This window comes from Bombus huntii, chromosome 10, assembly GCF_024542735.1.
Source record: "Bombus huntii isolate Logan2020A chromosome 10, iyBomHunt1.1, whole genome shotgun sequence".
Lineage (NCBI taxonomy): Eukaryota > Metazoa > Arthropoda > Insecta > Hymenoptera > Apidae > Bombus > Bombus huntii.
In genome coordinates this window covers 6,161,624-6,184,624 of record NC_066247.1, presented here as the reverse complement: position 1 = coordinate 6,184,624, position 23,001 = coordinate 6,161,624, and the positions used below count along the sequence as shown (strand labels likewise).

At 35.1% G+C, this 23,001-nt stretch overlaps 1 protein-coding gene and 1 long non-coding RNA gene across 3 annotated transcripts; one reads left to right on the top strand and one right to left on the bottom strand.

Annotated features, from left to right (window-relative positions):
* The first annotated feature begins 35 nt into the window (after positions 1-35).
* On the top strand, positions 36-22,571 carry LOC126870213 (transcription factor SPT20 homolog). The gene is made up of 3 exons (XM_050627714.1): positions 36-561; positions 689-1,062; positions 15,999-22,571. Exons 2-3 carry the CDS (start codon positions 1,054-1,056, stop codon positions 17,883-17,885), a joined length of 1,896 nt encoding a protein of 631 aa, XP_050483671.1. The 5' UTR covers positions 36-561; positions 689-1,053; the 3' UTR covers positions 17,886-22,571.
* On the bottom strand, positions 10,388-23,001 carry LOC126870239 (uncharacterized). Of its 2 annotated transcripts, XR_007691237.1 has the most exons (9): positions 22,841-23,001; positions 19,293-22,131; positions 15,590-15,791; positions 15,381-15,498; positions 14,887-15,244; positions 14,404-14,797; positions 14,041-14,215; positions 13,329-13,513; positions 10,388-11,455 (listed from the first exon to the last, which is right to left on the bottom strand). It is a non-coding gene; the product is annotated as an uncharacterized LOC126870239 (long non-coding RNA). The 2 variants fall into 2 exon arrangements; XR_007691236.1 differs by lacking the exon at positions 22,841-23,001 and having other exon boundaries at positions 21,961-22,106.

Here is a 23,001-nt window from a genome sequence, read left to right as displayed (position 1 = left end):
ACGGAGATTACGTAATCCAGTTTCCTGTGGTATGTATATTTTACGTCACCATTAAGATAAGTAATACATTTTTTGAAATGATACCGAACGTTGAGTACTTGCGTTAATAGTTCAAACATTAAGTACTTGATAATTTAAGGTTAAATACTTGAGAGATAATATGTACTAAGTGTTTGAGAATACTTTTGTAGAAAATATGTTAGTTTAATTTCGGGCGGTAATATATATGTGTCTTTTTCCATTTTTCTTTCGTCTCTTTTCCCCTTTTTAACCCTTCTATGATTATATTTCCTGCCACACCCTTTCATCCTTCATAATCGCTTTCTTACTTTCTTTATTTTCTTTTTCTTTTTTTCATACATCGGACTATGATCATTAAGGAGACATAACATAACTTGAAAATCACTTGGTTTTCTAAGCAATAATCAACTTCAACGATACTTTATCCTAATACTTACTCTACGTTAGAATCTTATTCTTTCTATATCTATGAAATGGAGAACAATAAGAAGTAACGATCAAGAGATTTCCAGAGTCTTAAAATATTTAACATTCATAAAGGTATTTATACAAATGACAGATTACAATCGCCATATTATCAATAATGTCAATTATAAGTGTAGCATCAACGATCAGATTATATTATTTTTAATAAATTATATTCATAATAATATTGTTGATTTTACAGATTCAGTTCTCAATACTCAATTGTCCAAACCATTCTATCCGAAGAACGTTTCAAACATTTCAAGCAGATTAAGATGCTCGAAAATTTACGAGTACGTGAGTCAGTTTTTGATTTTCTTCGTCAAAAATACCGGAAGCTGTCTCGAAATGGACAATGGGAACGTAACATTTTTGCCCACGAATCTCTGCGATATTTGGAAGATAGCGGAGGAAGCGATTCTTAATTCGACTCGTTTCTCGCTCGATCGTTTCATACACGTGGATCAACATCGTGGACCCCTCCTCTTTCACGGAACTATCGCTACTTGAAGATCATCTTCCTGAGTAAAAGCCGCGTGCTAACCGAATGTCGGCACAGACAGCATCATGAGCTTGGTGAGTACGAAACCACTCATTCACTGTATCTTCTTTCTTTCAATAAGTTTCCTCTATTTCACTATCGTTTTCGCCTTTGGTTCTCCTCATTTTATTCTCGTGTACATTATATCCTTTTCGATGGTGATGGACAGGTCTCGTGTCGTGTGACAGTGAAAAGTGTTAACCGTTGGTTTTGAAAAGGCAAGTGAGAAGAGACGTCCGAGAGATTTTACTCGATTGTGTGCAGAGAAGAAAGTCCCGACATATTTCTCTTTATCTAACAGATTATCATAAGAATGTTGATATTTCGTTGATCTTGTTTCAAATTAACCAGGACTTGTTACATACAATTGTTTGGAAATTATTCAGGATGATAAGAGTAAGTTTCACTTGCTTTTGATTATAATTGTTCTAGTTTTACGTTAAAAGAAACATTTTCTGTGTCACGGTGCGTGCCGTGTAAATACAGTCGACGCAATGGCAATCGAAAGTTACCTGTGCCGTGCGACTCAATGCTGGAAAAATTCAGATTTCTAGTTTGAAGAAGTTCCCGATGAGCATTCTGTTACAGGCGACTTTCTTCTCTTCTCTGTTCGTGCGCCCCGCGATTCAAATATTTCCAGGTCTACACGCGGCTGGAATTTCCTTTTACACCAGTGTTTAATTGAACGTCATCCTCGTATACGAGAATAATACCATTTTCCTCTTACTTTCGTTGAAAAAATTATAGGGATATTATTGGGTTAGGTGAAAAATGAAATTCTATATAGCTGTTGAGTATTAAAGAAAAAAAGAACAATATTTACTTCAATTATATTTTAGTATCTTTTACATAAAGCTGTAATACTTTCTTGTTTATATCCTTTAACGCTAGAGTATGGAAAAAAAATATCATTTTTATGAATACAATTACTAGCAACCTTGTGAAAAATGAAAGTATTCTTCTGTATAACAATAATGAGCTATTTCCAGTACAAGTGGTTTCTTTGAAGATATAAAAAAGCATGTATTTAATAGAACCAAAGGAAATACTGATATTTCTATTATAAATATGATATCTGATAAATCAATTTCATGTATAGAGTATAAAACGTAGCATTCTAAGAGCTGATGTTCCATTCATTATATTTAAACTTTCTAATACATATTTAGAACTTTTATCTGTTAAATGACAGTTTTACGAAGAAAAAAAGACTGTATCTCATTTGTCATACTTTTCTCTCAATTTACATTTCTCTTTATCTCAAGTGTATACACCTGGAACTATGTATTTAGCGTATTAAATTAATTTACAAATCATTAGATAAAGGGGGTTAATTTCTATTCAACGTTTGCACATACTGCGTTCAAAGTATCGTTCAATTCCTCGTTGACTTTTAGTTTCACTGTTGAAGGTGCTACACGTTTCTATCGCGAAGAACTTTCTTTCGAACATCACGCCGCTTTCCTCCAACTTTTTCCTTCTTGCCATGTTATTCTCCTTAGAATTATTTGAAAAGATCCAAAATTATTGTATAATAAATCTTTTTTTCTGAAATTTTCTTACATTTTCAATTATTCATGGAGAGAAAAAAGAAAAAAAAAGATAAATAATCCAGCAGATCGGATTAATCTTCGATCGAAGTTTCACGAATATAACACGCATATTTCGCGAACTTGCAAATTGGACAACCTAATTGTTATCTAGTACAAGAGCGATTAATTGAAATTAAAATTGACTTCATGCAACAGTTACTAACTGACGTGTAACACGCAAGGGGATCGCGAATCGTAAAACGAACTTCGTCCCGCGAGAAAAATTGGTGAATTTCATTTCAGACCAACACTTTCTCGAAGTTAGTGATACGTAACTCGAGATATAGGTATTGCCCATTTATAGTGATAATTTATACGCGTATGGGAACTTAATATCGCGGTTATGGTCACAACTTTTCTTTTATCATTTTAGTTTTAGTTGTCGTTTCTTTAGGGAACCTATAAATGGTTTCACTTCTTTTAATCTTACAGATAGAATCTATAAATATAGGAAAAGTGTGTTTCTTTAGTAAAGGGAAATTGATATTTCTTTTTTCTTTTCTGATCTGCTTCATAAATCCCTCAGAGATGAATTGGAGGATCAAAGCAAATTTTTATTAAAAACAAGAACAATATTCTAAAGAAGATATGTTTTAATATAAATTCAGAGAAGGTAACGATATTCTCGGGAAGATACGATTCGAGTATCAGAAATTTAGATATTTAGCAAAAAATTATATTACGTTAATCACATCTCGTATATCTGATTTATTCTTCAATTTATAATCAGTAGATACTTCTAGGTGTTTTGAAAATTCCTTTGTACAATTCTTCTCGTTTACAGATGGCAAATAGATCTTCAACGATATTCTCTGATGATGTTCTCTGACAAATTAAAGGGACTGCAGCTAAGAGAAGCTCGATAAACCCACAACGTCATAAATAATGATATCAATTTCAATTTTCAAACGTTAATTTCAATTTGGAAATGATTTTTTCTAACAACATTTTATTTTTTATCGTCGCTCTTGTTATTTCTACTTCTTTAAACTACCAAGTTACATAATATATATAATTCACTAAAAACAGAAATTATACGCAAGTTTTGTATCATTCAATAACAAGTCATGAATCATCTGTATATTTGCATCTCTTCTGAGAAAGGCTGCATTTCTTCGTGCTATTTATTTTCACCGTCGGCAAAACAAATGACGATGGATTGTTGTAGCCCCTGAAAGAAATGGCTATCCGCGCAGTTTCAACGCGTAGCCACAACGATCAGGTGTCTCTTGTCACGTTTCCGCTCAGTGTAATCACATTCTAGGAGAAAGTAATTACCAAACGATTTATGACAAGAGTCCTGATTAGGGTGTGGACACTATGCGTCTCGTTTGGCGATGGGTTCGTTGAACCTTAAGCAGGTGGCATCTTTTCCATCCTTGGCCAGAAGAAAGTTTTTTCTCTCGACGATGATGACGCGTGACCCAATCCGAAAGCGAGATCAGCCTCCGATCACCAGTCTCGAAACTTATTAAGAGATCGTTACGAAACAATCGAAGATACCTTTAAAATAGTTAGGATGTCTAAACGAACGTTCGTAAGTAATTCGAGTGCCTGGTGGCGTGGGAAGATTGTTCAAAACACTTTTACTCCTGGTTCATAAAAGAAAAGGCAATTTTATTATTTTCTATTCGACTAAAATTGTGTATTATTTGCTCATTGGTTCATTCGCTATTTTTTCCACTTGAATTTTATTTTCTGACTATTGTTTCATTTCGAAAAAGCAACATTTTTAATAATCATTTTTGTTTCATATTCAGATACTGATCGTTTCTCGTTACAAAATGGATCTCTCTGGTGAATTGCCTTACTGTCTCTTTGTTTCGTTCTTCCACAGTTATTGGAGGAAAGGGATACTTATACACGTAAATCAAATTTAGGGAAAATCCACTCAAAGAAGGCTTAACCCTTCTATTTTATTTGATAAATTCAAATAACGAATAGTATTAATCTGTTTATCACCGAAGAATCGATTAACGCCAGTTCCTATCGTTAGTACTATAACTCTAGAACTTTTATTATTAATTAGAACTTCACTATCAATGTACACAGTCTTGAGACTGAAAGTTATCACAATTTATGTTAAATTTATAAAATCCAAAGGCTAAAGCCAATGATAAGTAGCAAGTAAAAACGGTATAATAACTACTTATAAATAATAAAACAAAAGAAAAATTACGGTAAATAATCACATAGCCCAATTCTAGTCTTAAATCGCGACTATTCAACCCTTAACTTCTGCAAGCTGAACGAGCGAACCTACTTGAAATTATATTTCGTTTAAGATATTATTACTCGAGTTCTCCTTTTGATCGGACCATCTTCTTCGATCGCTTTCCATCGATCTCATCGATGGCACAAAATCAACGACGACGACTCCATCCGAGTTATGTGCCTCATCCGATAAATTGTCCCGAACGAGGACGTTCTTTCGGCGTCGTTACAAACCTGTCATCCTCGACTTTCACTCGTCGCCCCGCGATACGACGTGTAGTATCGTACTTTGCAAGCTAATTGCACTTTACTTCATTCTGTCGCATCTGCTGGTCGCGCCAATCGGGATCCTATACATTATTCAACGCCAAGGACTCGGTTGTATAATCGTCCACGTTGGCGACATTGTCGAAACGCTGCTTTCACGCGTGCCAGGATTTCCGCGTTTCTGCTGCGTGAACCTGCTCGAAATATGAATCGCTCGTTCATCGGCATCTGTCATCGTCCTTAAACCGTCTTCGCAGTGATTCACGTAACTGTAACGAGTCGTATGTTTTTCCTGGCTCCAGCTAGAGACAGATAAACGCCACAGGAATACGCAATTGTTCAGATTCTAATTCCACATACGTCTATTTTCCATCTTTTTTATTCTATTCTATATTTCTTTATTTACAATGCCACTTTTGTTTATAGATACAACGTTGCGTCCCAAAAATATAGCTGGACTTTTTTTTCTCTCAAGTGGATACGTACCTTCTGTTTACGTACATCAGCTTTGTTGGAATATCCTGCGTAAAATGTATCAGGATACGTGTGTTTGAAAACGATTAGTGTGGACGATATTTTAACTTCAATTCACCTTAATTTTGTCGACTTTGGCGAGCAAAGGACAAGAAGAATATTGCTCTACTTCTTTCCTTGCATTTTATACGTGCCTTTAGTAAAGCTGGTCTTAACTTTAACAGTTTTGTATCTTCTTTATGGAAAAGTTAGAAGGCACGCGTTTCTCTTAATAATTGACAAGAAACAATTTTTCTCGCAATCCAAAAGACGCTTAGGTTCCCTCAAGAGATTGAATAAGAAATATCAATATGTCATTCAACCTGCGATAAAGCCAGCTCCAATGCTGCTCATATTATGTCATATCATAATTACATAAAACTTGTCTTGCAAATATAAATCATAGCTCGTTACAAATATATAAAATCCATCTTCGAAAAGGACATGCCTTGCACTCGAAAGCTTCTTCCGCTTTAATAACGTCCAACCTTCTTCCATCTCATTCTTATCAGATTTTACATCGTACCACACAATCCTCATACCTTGTAGCCTAAATCGTCACGTTGCTCTCACGCATACCCTTGCTCTCAGTTATTATTCTGTCTTATGCGAACGATCTTACTTTTTAACCGAATTTTGTCATTATGCTCGAGCAAAAAACCTCTCCTTTCCGTCGTCCGTCTCGTCGCTATAAAACGAACGCTTGTCGTTAAAAAACCCACACTCCGCTCTATCAGATGTCTCAACCTCCCGATTGATCGGACGACGACTAATTAACCGAATCTTGCGATCTTCCCCGAGTGGAGTTTCGCTTTTCAAGTGATCCGACGAAAATGCGGTCACAAATGCGTCTGGTTACATCAAACGGATATCCAGGGCTTGCACGTGACAAAACTCGAGTTGCATGCGCCGTGATCGAGCTTCTACATTCGCCACAGCAAACGAAGCCGCGTAGCAAGTTCATGAGCATGCACATCCTCGACACACTGCCGAGTGAAAGTGCCGCCTTTGGCCGTCGGCCACTCTTCTCTTTCACCTTGTCTCTCTTCATCCGCCTTGGCCAAACACCAGCATGTATCACGCTATCTCTCATGGCACTTTGTCTTCCAACCGACCGCTACCATATAACTGTTCATTAAGCGATCGAACCTCCGGGGCCTGTGACTGCCGAAAGTTCATATCTCGGTTCTTATTACTCGATTTCGAAGGTTCGAGGTAATCATCGCGTAGCCGATCGGCAGCAAGCTTTTAACGCGGCCGATTCGGAAGCTGTATAGCAGTTTGGATCAGACGAAAGCTTTCTTTTTTCTTTTTTTCGTTCGATGAAATTCTTCGTTTTAACGAAATGGAAACTTAAGCAGACCGCAGAGAATTTTATACGATCGCGATAAATCTTGCGTTTATAGACAAGTTTTATCTGTAATGTGCATTTGTAAGACAAGTTTTATGTAATTATGATAGAATATAACGAGATTTAACTAGCGTGGATTCAGATGAATTTCAGTAACGATGCCACTCGACTTAGCTTCTGAATATTACAATTAGTCTATTTTGGATGTTTCATTTGGATATAATATAAGCATCTCTGAGACGCGTATAAACATCTTCAAAGAGGTTGTTCGATCGTTTCTTTCGATGATTCTAACACGAAGCGTTACGTTCTAAAATATTTCCCAATATCGTTTCATATTTCGTTCAACATTTGCAACAACTAGAAAGAATTACACGAGATTACCTTACTGCAGCCTTACTAAATTCATATCCAAATCTGTGTATTCTTGTCGTGTGTTTCTGTCTAGAATTTCTTTAGAGTTAAAAGAACTCTCGGATAAATGAAGAAAAATGCCTATTAAATGATTTATCTGACGTTTCCTGCCGGCTGAATTAACCAGCGTCGAGTCGCGACAATAACATGGTACGAGGAAATTAGAGAACGAAACTGTCGTACGTTTGGATCGAATGAAAACTGGAAACAGGTTTTCGGGGCTTGTTAGAACGTTTTTCAGCTGATGTTTCGCAATCGACGTGAAAGTTTCTCAAAAATCGTGAAAGGAAGAAAGAAAGTACAAAACGCGCGTCGTTTCGACGATAAATCGTACATTACCGATCTTTCTCGTTAAAACTCGATCGTCGGTAAAAACTTGCGTTTTTAAATTCAACGTGTTTTATACCGCGGCCGTCAAATACGCGACCACACGCGCCTAAAGAAAGAAAGTACGTTTCATGTCTTAGAAAGCAATGCGAGGAGCTACAGGCGCATCTAACCCTCGATTTACGTGATGCATTCCTCAATGATAATGTGCAAATGGAAATTATGAGAAATGAGACTAATATTTTGCTTTAAAAAATCGGCAGAATGAAAGATGGATACCATTTATTCATATCTTCCTTTCCTTCTTTCTTTTTTTTCCCGCTGCATAGAAAGCATACACGTATCTATTTATATATGTTACGCATTAACTTTATCTCTGCAAGAGTTTTTAAGACTCTGTTAACTTGCAGAAACGTAAGACGAGATACGTATAGGAGGAGGTTGAGACGCTATCTTAATATCTTTTTGCAAATGAATTGGAAAATTATATTTATTATCCTAGGTGCGAAAAGTTAATGAAACGGTTCGCTTCTCTGATTGCTATATTATACTTCACGATTATCGTACGTATCGTGTTTTGCTGTGTGTTTAAAGAATATAAACGATAATACTGGAGACATATAGATATACGTAATTGCTTAGTTACTGTGAGTGTTGAATTATACGATACAAATAACATTGAAAAGTATTTCGATACATACTTTTTCGAATAGAACTTGTTGCAAGAAACATTAGAATATTTAATCTCTTCGGGAACGAATTTGATAAGACTAAAAGTACAATACAGTCGTGTTTAAATAAAGTTAAGGATACTGACAATTATTCGAAACATCGGGGAAAATAGTAAGACGATACAGACACTTTCGTAGATTCTATGAAATACACAATCACCGATTTCTACGACGACGTTATTCGTTTAAAATTCCACGATTTTTCTCTCTAAGAAACAGAAACGTACGAAGAGAATATAACTGTAAAAGAAATCCAATCTGATTTTAACAATGAGAAAAGAGAATCGTGGGATCGCATCACGCAACACGAGCTATCGCGTGGAATCTATCGAATAATTATTATCGTAATTGGAGCACGGCTGGCTCGCTTTGATTAGTATTGCGTTATAATTACTCCCAATCGGTCAGCGTGTCTCTCGATTAACGTGGATTATTCTTCGAGGATCAGTCATTGAGAATGTAAGATCAGAATTGTGACGCAACAGAAGAACGTTACTATTCAGAGAGTTATCGTAGCTGCTGTCGGATAACGTGCTCCATGTCAGGAACATCGGATTCCGGAAGTCCATTATTACGTCGTCCCGCGCTCCATTAGAATCACGACGTTTTTATGGTTAACCAGTTGCTTTTTCTTCCACGTACGTAGATCGTCTGCTCGTATCATTAAGCCGGAGGAAAGTGCTTGAAATTGATCTGCTATCGTGATGATAAAAGTACAGGTTTCACTGTGGAGGACCTTGGTAATTTCGAGCGAAAGAATCGGAACTTGGAGGAAACTAAAGACGCACAACGTTTTGTTGTACATTCTCTTCTTTCTTTTTGCATCTTGGGTTTTTACGCATTTGTGACAAACTTCGAGATACAGAGATGTGCATATTAATGCACGCGATACGTACAGATGTAAGTGTAGAAATCGGTAGTTTAATTAATATGCATAAACGTAGCGCATTCGTAATATTTAGTAGGCAAAGCAAATATTTTAGTAGATCGTATTTCTGTAATTTTCTTTCGAAAAATATGAATTTCCATAAATATTCATAGTTCAAATATTCATCAAGAATTGTACTCTTTTTCTTTCTCTTTTTCACTACTCTTGCTTACTTTGATAGTTCTTTGATAGTTGACTTACTTCTTTGATAGTTCTTGAAGATTATCGCTGATAATCTTGATTTTTCTTAAGGAAACAAAGAGCGAATAGACGGGAAATAGATTAAAGACACAGAACGTTTTATAATATTACAGAATCGTGAATCTTATCTTTTGAACTTAACCCAAACGAAGAAACTTCTTTCGTAAAGCAACTGTGTGTAAACGAAAGGAACTTTGAAATGCGTAAGAGGCATAGAGCATTATGTAACATTATACATTTTCCGAAGATTAGGAATCTTATTTCTTCAAATAACATAGTATTTAATGATCAAATTAATCTACGAGATTATCGTCGATAATACTCATTTTTCTCGTGAGTAATTAGACATAGATGACCGTCGTTGTTTCAGGAAGAACGAATACTGGCCTTTTTGCGTGTCATTGTTATTTTCTAATAGGCAGGGTATTCGCTTGGCGTGGAGAAATTCACATCGGATCCGTTCACATGCAGGAAAATGACGGACTGGGGAATCGTCCTCTGGAAAATCGGCTTGTAGAAAGCCGATTGTCAATGAAGACGTCGCACGCACAGACGCGCTAAAATAATTTAATTCTTCTTTCGCGAGCTCCTGTACATTGCAAGGGATTAGATTGCTGCGTAAAATTTATGTAATTCGTTTCGCTGTTTCATCGGAATAAAAATTGCTTTTATGGTAAATGAGATGTTACTTTAACAAAATAATTGCATCATCTACGACATAAGAATGTAATAATCTGTATCTTATGGAAGATACGACTCGATACAATATAATTGTATTATGGTTAATTATGTTATATAAAATCAAATATTCGTTTTAACAAGTAAAATAAATTCCTATGTAATAATTCTAACATTTCATAACACTTTTTATAGTATACTTATAATATTTTGTAATCGTTTAAAATCAAAGAATACCTGTACGATCCAGCTCTTTTTGCACGACAAATTATCAAGAGGAGAGTAGTACATTTCGTTACTGTAACATTCATTTTCGCAAGTAGTTTCTTATCGCGTAATTAAGACATCGAACACGATCTTTAATTACCGTAACAACCAAAAATTACACCGCTACTATTCTTTATCCGTCATAACATCGTGGGAAAACATTTCCTTAGCTACAACCGCTTAATTTATGGTGCACGTACACGCCATAAATGACACGTGTCAGATGGTCAAACACCGGACAAGATTCTCAAAAGTGAAATCTACGTCAACAGTGTGGACGAGCTGCTTGTTTGACTCGACTCCAGTCTTGTTCTCCGAGTGTTCGCTGAAAATATTAATGAGATGCTGGACCAAACGAGCCTAAGAGATTATTCGGCGGTTTAGAAACTTTCTAAAGATCCATGCCAGATTAGATGAAAGGGGGTGTGTGCGCTCTATTTTGTTTTGCAACAAAGTATTTCAGAAATATATTAAATGTTATAAAAACAGGTACTTGCCAGTTATGCAACAGAATCTCTCTTCTAATCTTTATTTTCTAATCCGTGTGGTCATGATTTTTCAGATTTCTATTTTCCAAGGTCGTCGTGTATTATACAAGCTTCTATCGGGAGATATGAGATACTCTAGAGAAAAAAATATTTGTAAAGTACTATATTTTGCTATGTTTCCTTTAAATTTGTAAAATACCATGTACTTATCTTGTACTATGTTTCTTTTAAATCTTATACTTTTTGTTACTATATTCATCGTTCATTAAGTCTCAAAAATTCAATTACGGTTTAATTAGCATCATTCGGTTTATGTTATTCGGTCGATTCAATTTCTATTATTTAATATTTAACGTAAGAAATCTCTTTTTGTTAGACGTCGAATATATTACACCTCTTTATATTCCTTTGCATCGTTGAGCTTTCTTCATCCTTGACTATTTTCCCTGGTATTTATCTGCAACATAATACAACAGTAACAACTTATATTTTGCTTAAAATATGCTGTCAGTGGTAGATTAGATAATAAGATAAATATAGCTGCGTGACAAATCTCGAAGCATACGTTCTATGGTAACAATAAGCGTAAAAGAGTGAAATCGATAATGCAAATGTTGGACATGCTGGTTGCGTGTCGTTTTATGAATTCCATGCTGTTCAAACTGAATTCACAATTAGGATTCTTAAATAATCACTTTCTTTGCATACTTTCCCCCTTTGTCATTTTTTTTTTTTTTTTTTTTTAATTTGACAGGTCCATTAACCATGAAACACATTTCTACGATATTTCGTAGAAATTCTTAGAAAAATAGGTATCGCTTTTTAATCAAATGCAAATGAAAATCATCCTTTCGAATAAAAATAACGAAATCATAATTTTAATCTAAGTAGAAAAGAATAACGCGAACGAACAGCAACTTTATTCGCACGAACAGAACACGAGGCACATTGTAAGCAAATTCATCTTACATTCGCAGGATTAATTTCACGACTGTAACTTAAAGATATTCCATCGTTTTCTGCATTCCAGATTATATAGATTATTTTTATCTCGTGCATACACCACTTTACAAAACTTTTTCGTTTTATACATCCTAGATTACATCCAAGATAACTAGACTATTACAAAACGACTACTAACAGTAAGTTCATAAAGTAGACAACAGCAAAGGTAAATTCTATGAAAGAGAAATTGACAAAATTATTGGAATAAATTTTTTCTGTGTAATTAAACGTATTATTATTTAAATTGAATATATTATATTACACGATAGTGCGTTATTTCAATTCAATAAATGTTCGTCCATTCATTACTCCATATAAAATTCCCTGAAAGAGAAAACCTAGAGAAATTACTATCCTTCCTACACTTTTATTTTATAGTTTCCAAATTATATTCAAAATAATCAATTCACTATGCTCTATACTATACTTTTAATACAAATACCAATATTGTGCTTCTAATACAAATTTGCACAGATATTCTTCTAAAATAATATTCCATGAAAGGGAAATCTCATAACAATCAGCTTGCTTCCTCTACATTTTTATTCCTACATTACATATTCGAATTAATCGGATCATTGCAAAACCTCTAATTAAATCTACGAAGAAGAGAAGAGTAAAACCAAATTAGAAAATTCCTCTCTTGCAAAATAAAATCCGACGAAGAAGCAATTTATAAAATTATGGAAATATTTACAAAAAAAGAGAAGACAATTCTGTACAAAAATGAAAATCCTGTCCAATGGTACTTATGCCCTACTCCTAATATCAATAGCCATCAACGTCCATCCTGCAAAATTAATTTCCCTATTCATAGACCACAAAGGCTACCATTAACCAACCCACTTCTACGAATCCTTCATTATCCCATCTCACGATCCGAATATTTGTACACGTCGCTTTGTTACACGCTACTCGATGCATCTGCGTGCGAACTCTTCCCGAAGTGGCACTTTCATCAGAAATGTCAAGAGTCACACGAGATACCACAAGACGGTATTCTTACAGATGCAATATTCGTACAGCTGAATTTTTCTCTTTTGGACACGCGGTCGACGCTCGGCTCGTTAAACGCACGAAACGCCGACGTTGTAACGTCGTTGGCGAACAGAGGCGTTTCATCCCGGGGCCCCGTAGGCATTCCTTCGCCGGCCAGAAATGAAAATTGCTTTTCCTTTTCGGTCGTAGTTGCTTTAACGACTGGTGTGAAAGTTCGCCGCTGAGGTAACATCCACTCGAACACAAGGCAACTTACGACCTAACGAAGGTGTGGTTTCAAACGCATTCAAACGGATGATCTGTTTCTCAACTGTAAGACAGTCTACCTCTCTCGAAAAGCCACTTTGTATCAGAACAATAACCCGCCTTCCTTTTACATCTTTGCACCTTTTACACCGTGAGACAGCATCGCTGATTATTCTTCCTCTTTTTTTTATTAGCAAACTGAGGTGCAATACTGGCGAAACATCTTTCTTTACGTCCACGTGTGTTCCCTCGCGTTCCAATCGTCCTGCAATATATATATTTTTTAATTATTTCATTTAAGATTGCGTCGACCATTCTCGTGGTCATTAGCGATCGCGATTGGCGAAATATATACCAAGAATATTTTCAAAAAGTAAGTGTAAAATACAGTAAGAAAAATTGCGAATTGAAATAATAGCATCTATACATTCTGAACATATATCGTACACAGTGCAATTGCAGTACGATACGGTACAATTAATCTAAACTTAAATGAATATGATGTAGTGTATGTTGGATGTCGATCGCTTACGATATCGTAATTGGTGACGTACAAATGAATATCTTTGAGAGAACAAGGAAGGTTATCGCAATGCTTTTTACGATTTCGACATGTCTGAATCTGATTTGGCAAGTTTAATTTAATCTTGTATCAGGGAACGTTATTATCATTGAACAAGATTACCTACAGACAGGATACAGTTACAGTGTCTGCGCTTATTCGGCTCATTTTTAGTTACAATTATAATGGAACTCGAAATTGTATTACGTATTTCTTAGAATGTAACGTACCTGAGAAGTTGAAAAGCATTCGTACGAAGGTTTTTACTTCTCTCAAGTGCGAAATAAGTTAAGAACGTGGTGTCATTATCCGTAATAATCTAGCGTGGGTAAAAGATTTGCGTTGAAATTTCTTGCGTATTCTTTGCGTCTATGCAAATTATCGTCCCTGTTACGACGAAAGAAACTACAAAAGTAAGAATTACTTGGTGTTTAATTTTTTCTCTTTTTTTTTCACACAGCTATTCAGTTAGAGAAATAGAATAATTCACGATCGTAATTTTCAGTGAGTAACAAGCGCCCTGCTCGGATAAAGATCCGCGATAATAACAGGAATCAGCTATAATCGAAGCGAAAATTTCAATTACATTTTACCTTGTTCCATATCTTTTCTTTTTTCTTCTAATAGAAATTGCCAGTGGATTTTATACTTTTCAACCTACTTTCTAGCATTAGAAAATACGCTCGTTGTTCGAAAATAGGCTCATTGAATAATTGCGTGATATTTGCTTCAGATCGAATTAAGAATTATTATAGCGTGAAACGGTTGTGAATAAGTATAGGCGAATCGAAGTATGAATGATCGCGTATCGTAGAAACATGTAGCAAGAAAGTGGCACACATTATAGCCGTTGTAATGAGAAACAACGATGAAGGCCGATATTCAATATTTTATAGTGTGTGAGCATTGTTCGTTCAACCATGAACTGCATTTGGTTTTTAATTACTGAATTACTCCAGAAGTATTATTCTCTTTGTGTATGTAACTCTAAAACATTGAAGAGTGTTAAAAGATAGCAAAAAACCTGAATGAAAAAGATCTAACAAATAAAAAGTAGAAAATCTAAAAAGACTTACCGAATCATAAATTATATCTTGTTTAGGTAATTAACAAATTATTCTATAATTAATGCCTTATTTTATCAACGATTATTAATCGAGTATTCGATTGTTATAACGATACTTTATTGATAAAGTATTTTTATTATTTATTAACGAATAATCCATCGTTTATTGATCTTCAGAGGTATACGTCAACTAATAAGTTAAAAGATGGCTCAAAAACTTGTTAATATCTCGTTGTTCTATTTTAAGCACGTAATACAGACGACAAATTTTCACACGCTTATACAGGCATTCCTTCCATAATTATGTAAAAATGGAATTACGTCTCGTATTCTTCATGGGACGAAAGTCCTGTCGAAGTTCGACATTTCTAAAAAGAGAAAATCATTGTGAAACGTCCAGATGTTCCGACAGAATTTATTCATACACGTCGTACGAATTTATAAAGTAATGCTCTTCGATCAATTAGTAAAAGACGAAAACGGCCGCAATAAATTTCCGCTTACCTGATCACGTATGCGTAGGAACTTTCGGATTCTCTCTATTTATCGATGTGACATAGGTCCGTTAGTTAAGATTATTTAGCTGAAATACCTTTTTTCTTTTTTTTTGTAAGTTCTGTACCTTTAATTAATAAATTGTATTAAGAAATTGTGGCATTCAATGTCACATTAATATGAGTCATAGAAGATTTTAAAATAAACATGAGATATACCTTTGAGAAGTGTGCTGCATATTTTAGGAGAATTTTCAATAAGCTTACAATAATTCTTTAATTCTTTTTTTTTTCAAAATTAATTTGCCTTTTGGCACATGGGATGTCTAATTTCAAATAGGGCATCTATACTGTGTTGTATAATGCAAAGAATATTTGTTGTGTAATTTAAATGATATTAAAATTGTGTTCTTATGGGAATCTGAAAGTTTTAAGAATTAAGCAGACGACCTGTTTAAAGAGCGACATTCATTGTTATATTTTCTCTATCGAAATTACGTTATTCATATAACTGTAAAAAGTTTTATTTCAATAATATAGACCTAAAAGATAATTATTAAATTTCGATAATATATTTTCTTTAGTTTAAAATTTAATTAATGGATAATATTCTTATGTAACGTTGCAGGTAACGCTAGTGTTTCTATTGGCGACAGTGTCGATCACCCTGACGAACTCTCAAGAGACAGGGATTCCTGACAAGGGTTTGGATGTGACCCAAGCACCAATAAAACTGGACAAAAACCTTCGCCGAGCTCTCTTGAAAGCCCTGACCGACTTAGAGGCGGAATCTGCTGAGCAGAGCAAAGAGGAATCGGAAAACATCGCTCAAAGAGACACGAGCGCCTTTGAGGTTGTAGCAAAGAAGAATCTGAACGATGATCTCGACGTGCAGAAAAGTAAGTTCTCGTTCAAGAGTTTCCCAAGCGACGACGATATACCGAGCGAAGATAAACTACAGAATTCCAGTTTCATCGACGCCTTTCATTACGTAACTTTGAAGACGCCAATGATGAACATCGAGAAAGCTACGCAAGAAGACGCTAGGAGCTTTCATGTGCAGAACGTGATACTACCGGTGAAAAATTCAGCGACCTTCGGAATCAAAACCGAACCCAAGGTGCAACAGAAGGAGAAAACGACGCAAGCCACGTTTTCAGTGAATAAAGTGGAGAGTTTAACTTTGAAACCAGCAACTGAGATCTCTGAGAGTTTAGCAGGAAGTGCTTCCAATGGAATTGCCACTGCCAATGCCTTGGTTGCTCCAAAACCAACTGAAATCACTCCTACAGTATCAACAAGAAAGAACGTAACAGTGATCGAGTCTAACGACTCTAAAGACAAAACAGAGGAAGTTAAAATTTTCCAGGCACCCTTGGTAGCAGCGTTTACCGTGCAACAGGATGAACAAGGTGTACCCAAAAGCGTGGTTCCAATATTTAGATCGCCCAACGATGGACAAGCTCTGACTCTCCAAGAGCAGTTGGAATTTAAACAGCAGCTTCTGGAGAAACAATTGGCGGAACTTCAGCAGCAACAGATCCAGCAGACACAGTTTTTAGTGAGGCAACAACAATTATATGAGCAACAACTGAGACAGAAGCAACAGCACCAGTTTTATCTGCAGGAACAAGCTAGAATTAAGCAACTAGAGGAACAAGCTAGGATTAAACAATTAGAAGAACAGACTAGAATCAAACAGTTGGAGGAGCAAACTAAATTGAAACGACTGGAAGAACAGGCTAGATTCAAACAGTTAGAGGAGCAACGTTTTAAGTTTGAGGAGCAGAGACTGAATAGATTCCAGCCTCAGCGTCCTATACCTCAAAAGCAGTCTTTCTTTGAACAGAGCAATAACATCTTAAACTTTCAGCCTCCTGTTGAATCGAACGTTCACCTGCAGCCTAGTTTGGCTCTGGAAGTACCAAACATTGACGCGTCTCCAGCTTTCCAGCCAACTTTCCAACCAGACCAACGTCTGCAACCATTCAGACAACAGCCACAGGCACACCATCAGCTTCAACAACAGCAACCGCCGCAGTTACCTCAACCACAGCAATTGCAACAATTGCAACAACTTCCACAACCTCAACAGTTGCAACAACTTCCGCAACCTCAACAGTTGCAACCACCCCAGCATCACCAGAGACTGCAACAAAGCTTCGGCTCTTTCTCGAACGATTTCCAGCCTTCGTTAGCACCTGCGTCGAGGTTTAATAGACAGGAAGCCTTTAATTCTATTGGAAATTTCGGATTCAACGTGGACAATAAAGCGAATACCGCAAATGTTCGCTTTAATCCTCCACACAGGACTCCAGGGAACTTCTTTTCTTTCACGCAGTTCAAGTCTCAGGCGCACCCTCCCACGCCGGCCAGGCAGATTCAACAGCTTCTTTATCAGTCTGGAATCGCCGGAGATCCGAACAACGCGCAAGGGATTGGAAGTCCTGAAGATTTAAACATCGTTTCCAAAGTTCTGGCACTGAACGTGGGCGCCGTGCCGAATAAGAATTAGTTCAGAAGAAGAAGGAGGCTGAAATTAGACGAGTCATGTTAATCGCTGCAGGACGATATTAGCAAGGTGAAATCGAGCTCCCATTTTTTCCTTTCCTTATCCCCTTTAGCCGCCTTCCTCATCTCCAATCTAACGTATGTATCGTGTACGAATTTTTCTCTAGATAGTGATGGCGAAAATGTCGTGTTAATTCGTATTCATATTTATCTTCGGATAGATAGAAATTGGAGATGTTTTGTTAGTTGAGTTTCCGGTCGTCAGTCGATATTTGGTTTCTTTCTAGATCTTCTTGATATCGGTACATGCATATTAAAGATTAGATGCTGATTATAGTAGAATTTCATTTAATTGAACTCATTGGATGATAAATAGCTCATATAACTGGAATTCATATATTTGATAAGAGTTTACTCATTCAGGAGTGCGTTATTTGTGATTTTTCGCTCGTTTTCTCGTATATCTTTTTACTTTCATGTTATATTTCATTATCAGTGCTTTTTCGTATACTAGGAATTCTCGTTCAGATAAGTAGAGCCAATAAACAGATATTAGATCGTTTAAGTAGGCACTAATTAAAATTTCGCTGCAATAAATAGAGTTCTACTGTCAGGATATGGGCAACTAAGAAACAGCGTTCCGATAGAGAAGGAATAATAATTCATTGAAAATAGACAACGAAAATACGAGAGAATTTATGAAATTAATATATTTTATATCTTGCCTGAATCACGTGCTACGTTATGAAAGGATTAATCAAACTTCTCGCGTCTTAATATCGAGTCACTCGTAGGATCAAAGATACAGACTATGCTCGTACCAAAATCCACTTTTAACTCTGAATTTAATTTCAAACCAAGAATTCCTGAATACAGATTGCATGCGATATTTTGCACACAAAAGATATGAATATTTTGATATAAATAGCTAATACTCATGGAAAAAATTAGATACCGCAAGGGGGTTAATAATTCAATTACCGATACTAGTTCGATCAACAGTAAAAGTTCGGAATAACGTCGATTATTCGCGAAGATATTTTCTGTCCGAAGGTTTCGTCGAATGGAATGCATCAGATGTATTGTAATCAACGAGCATGAGCGCGATCTCGAGCAATTCCGAGTGAAATCGAACCGAAACCGTTCGCATAACAACCGTGCAACAACTCACTGATCCCAAGGTGCGTGGGATCGAAACAATTCCCGAAGAAAAACGCGACTTTCCACCGGTGTCATCGCAATAAGGAAGTCCTTAACAGATCTTGATGATATTAATTAAAATCGAGAAGATTTTTAGCTTAAGGATTCATCGTTTGCACCACACGCATAAATTATGGGAATTACATAACCTTAAATCCGCGTTACAACACGCAGATTCTGTACATAATCGCACGATCCCTTATTCCCTAACCTCAATTTCGCTTTCTTTCTCCTCTTTTCCTTCTCTTTTTCTCTCTTCATCTTCCTTTTCTCTTCTCCACTATTATACTACCAAGTTTCGTCACGGTTGTCCGTGAAATGTGCTCAATCGTAAAGAACTGAGCACCGTGAAATTCCTTTACGGTCTGCGTGGAGGCTCGAAACTGAGTTTTTCGTTGATGGGATACTGATCGGTGTAAAGATAGCGTGGAGGGATTTAGACGGTGTTCGAGGGACTTTACTGGTAATAATTATTGTTAATGTAAGACGTGCAAGGAATAAGAGAATGGCGAGTAACTTGCAGAGTATCAAGGAAAGTATTTGTTGGTCAAACGTGGTGTCGGTGGTGGAAAATAAATAATTAAGTCAAATATAACAGAGCTCGCCCCTTATATGTTTTTATTACAAAGAAGATTAGATTATAGCGAATACTATTTTTTTAATTAAATTTTAATTCACTATAGAATCAGAGATTTCATTGATACTGTTTGATGCAATCATTAGTCGATTAATATAATGATTCCTGGATTTCAAATTAAAAAAATTAGTTACAACTCTATTCCCTTGCTAGAAAATAAAATTTTGTTTCTAGGAGGTTAATTAAAATACGAAATGCTATCATACTTCAAGTACTTTTTAGAATTGTAAAAACAATGGTGCGTTACTAGGGAAACTATAACTATTAAAACTTCTGAAATACATATTACGATACAGGTGGATTATAATTTTTTAAGAAGAAAGACAAATAATCTTATTAGAAAAATCTCATATCTTTCCGTTTGAAACTGATAAAATTTTCACTAAAGTTTAATACTAAAATTTCAAAAACCTTGGCACAGTTTTCAAATCGCTAAATGCACAGATCGCTAATGCCACAGATGTGAATATTAATTAATCATTTGTTTTTCACCGCCGAGCACGATTTTTCATCAACAGGAACAAATACAGAAGCAAATACAGAAGAGACCTATAACCACTCTGCACAACAGCCAAAGCCAAAATTCTTGTGCAGTCAAGTTTTTTTGGAACATCGCGTTAAAATCGTTTCTATTTCACAGCAGTCAATATAAGATGTTTCTGCTACGACGAATAACCATAATATACACGATAAGACAGCAGTTTAGATAAGATGTTTCTGCAACGACGAACAACCATACTATACACGATAACACGCAGTATAGCTACTGCCCCGGCCGAGGCCATTATTTATGTAGATGTACTTACTAGTTATATGTAGTCTGTTTCAATAGTAATAAGATGCTTACCTTATAAATCAGGTTTATGGTTCTAATTAGATCTAAGTAAATTAATATGATCTTTGAAGCATGTTACAGTGTTTTGGTTATATAAAAGTTTGGTATATATCATTTATTTGATGAAAGAATTTTTGTATAGATTTTTATGAGATTTTTTAATGGAAAAATATGTAAGTGGGTGTGTTTGAAGTTTTATATATTTTTTGAATTAGTACCTACAATTATGGCCTAAACTCTAAACATAAACAAAACGAAAGTCTAATACTACGTTAGTCGTATATGGTCAGAAATTGTGAACAATCAACTGTGCAAAGTTATAATAATATATACAGTAAAATAGAAAGAACCTCTACGAATCTATTAAAGACAAGAAATAACAAATTATGAAGTTACTCTTGCAACAGACTACGCATACAGTGTGTTCGATTTAAGTGTATACGCGTTAATATTTCTCTAACTATAAAAGTACAAAAAATTTTTCATACAAAATTTGATTCGATGGAAAAGTAGAAATAGAACTTTTAATCATTAATATATCCTATTTTTGCTAATCTACTAAACATTTCAAGGCGCGTTTAACAACTTATATTAAACTGCATCTTTGAAAAAAAATTTATCAATTGTCCCTCTAAGTATTAATACCTAGTTTGAGTAATATTATTTACTCATACTTTAGAAACAATAGAGTGATAATATCCTAAAACACGTTTGCTTGAAAAATAACAGTTATATATTAGTTAATTAGTGTTTCTATCCGACTTACAAATAATTCTATAGCATTCAACTATTCTTATAAACTGTGACATATATATCAGTGACAAATATTAAATTCCAGTTAATATCTGTCCCTCCTGAAGCTGTTAAACAAGTTAAGTTAAAGAAATAGTAGCGTGTATACAATGAAAACGGACATTCTGAAAAGCATCTAAACCGCCGGACGTCGGCACTGTGAGAATTCAACTCTCCTGAGATCAAGGGTCTCGCAAAATCGTGCATCCAGCCATGCTTCAGAATTGAAAATACCTCGCCGACTGTAAATAAACTTTCGCCACGAAAGACGCCTCACAATGCCACCAGGGAAGAGTCCCAGAGCAAGTGTGTGTACGTGCATGTCCTCAATTTCACAAACGTTTGGCATAGATTCGTGATTTTCTCTCTGGCGTACGGATCGATGGATCTCGTATGACCTCAGAGCCGATGTAAATCGATATTCAGGAAACGATAAGTTGGGCTTACTTGTTATATTAATGCTAGCATTACCAAACCAGTTAAAATAATTGTTTTTATAATTGCAAAAATTAATGATTAAGTGAATAAAAAGAAATGTGAAAATGGGCTATAGTACACTATAAGATAATAATAAAACAATTGGTAATTCTTTTATGAAAATATTTGGATAAATACCACAATAGTATTTGATGAGATATCTTTTCAGTTGTAGTAAATATATTATAGTTGAGTACATATTGGAGGTTGGTAATTCCAGTATGAGACTAATTGCACTTTTTGTCATAGAATTATCAAACTTGAGTCTTCTGGGTGTAATAATTTTGCTCAGATAGTATTATTCAATCCCTGAAAGCATCAATTTTGATAATTGTATAATATTAAATCGTGAAAAGTTAAACTAAAGGGCAGTGGCAACTATTTGCGAATAATATTATAAATATTTATAAAAGAAAATAACCTCTTTTTTAAGTTTGTATTCCTGTTGAAAATTTTGGGAATTGTTTGTAAGGAGGACAACGAAACGAAACGTGTTTGAGAAGCACTTTATGCGAGAGCACTTATTGCGAATGAAGAGGAATTTATACAGCAAAAATAAAAGCGTGTATAGGTTGTTTTTCAACGTGTGTTAAGACTTGAACTTATGTTAAAAGTTAATATATAACATTAGAATAGAATAATATATAATGTTAGACGTAATCGACAAGTTTTGCTTGTAATTTATCTGACGCCAAACTATTACGATCCTTTGTAAAAATGTTAATAAACTAATTCGTTTAAAAAGGTAATATATTACTCATTTCATTCGTACGTAACATTAAAATAACTTTTCTTTTAAGAAGTAAAATTATTTTTTGTAATAATGAATTTCATAATCTTTAGGTTACTTTCATTGATTTTATAAATTTAGTCTTCTATAGATCTTTGATAATGAAAGGTTGATAATAAAAGATATGCCAACAATATCGAATAAAAGAATGGTATTTTGGCTTTACTAACGTTATTAGGATCTAATATTAAAATGAAATTATTATAACAGAGGAATTTAAGAACTTACTTGACTGGTCATTACAAGTTAGAAGATCATATTGCGAATATCGAGTTTCATTCATGCAATACGTATTATCTGTTCATTTGAGACGGATTAGACAATGTGTAATTAGAAAATAATATTCAATTTTACACTCGCTATTGAAACACAGATAGATACTAACGCCA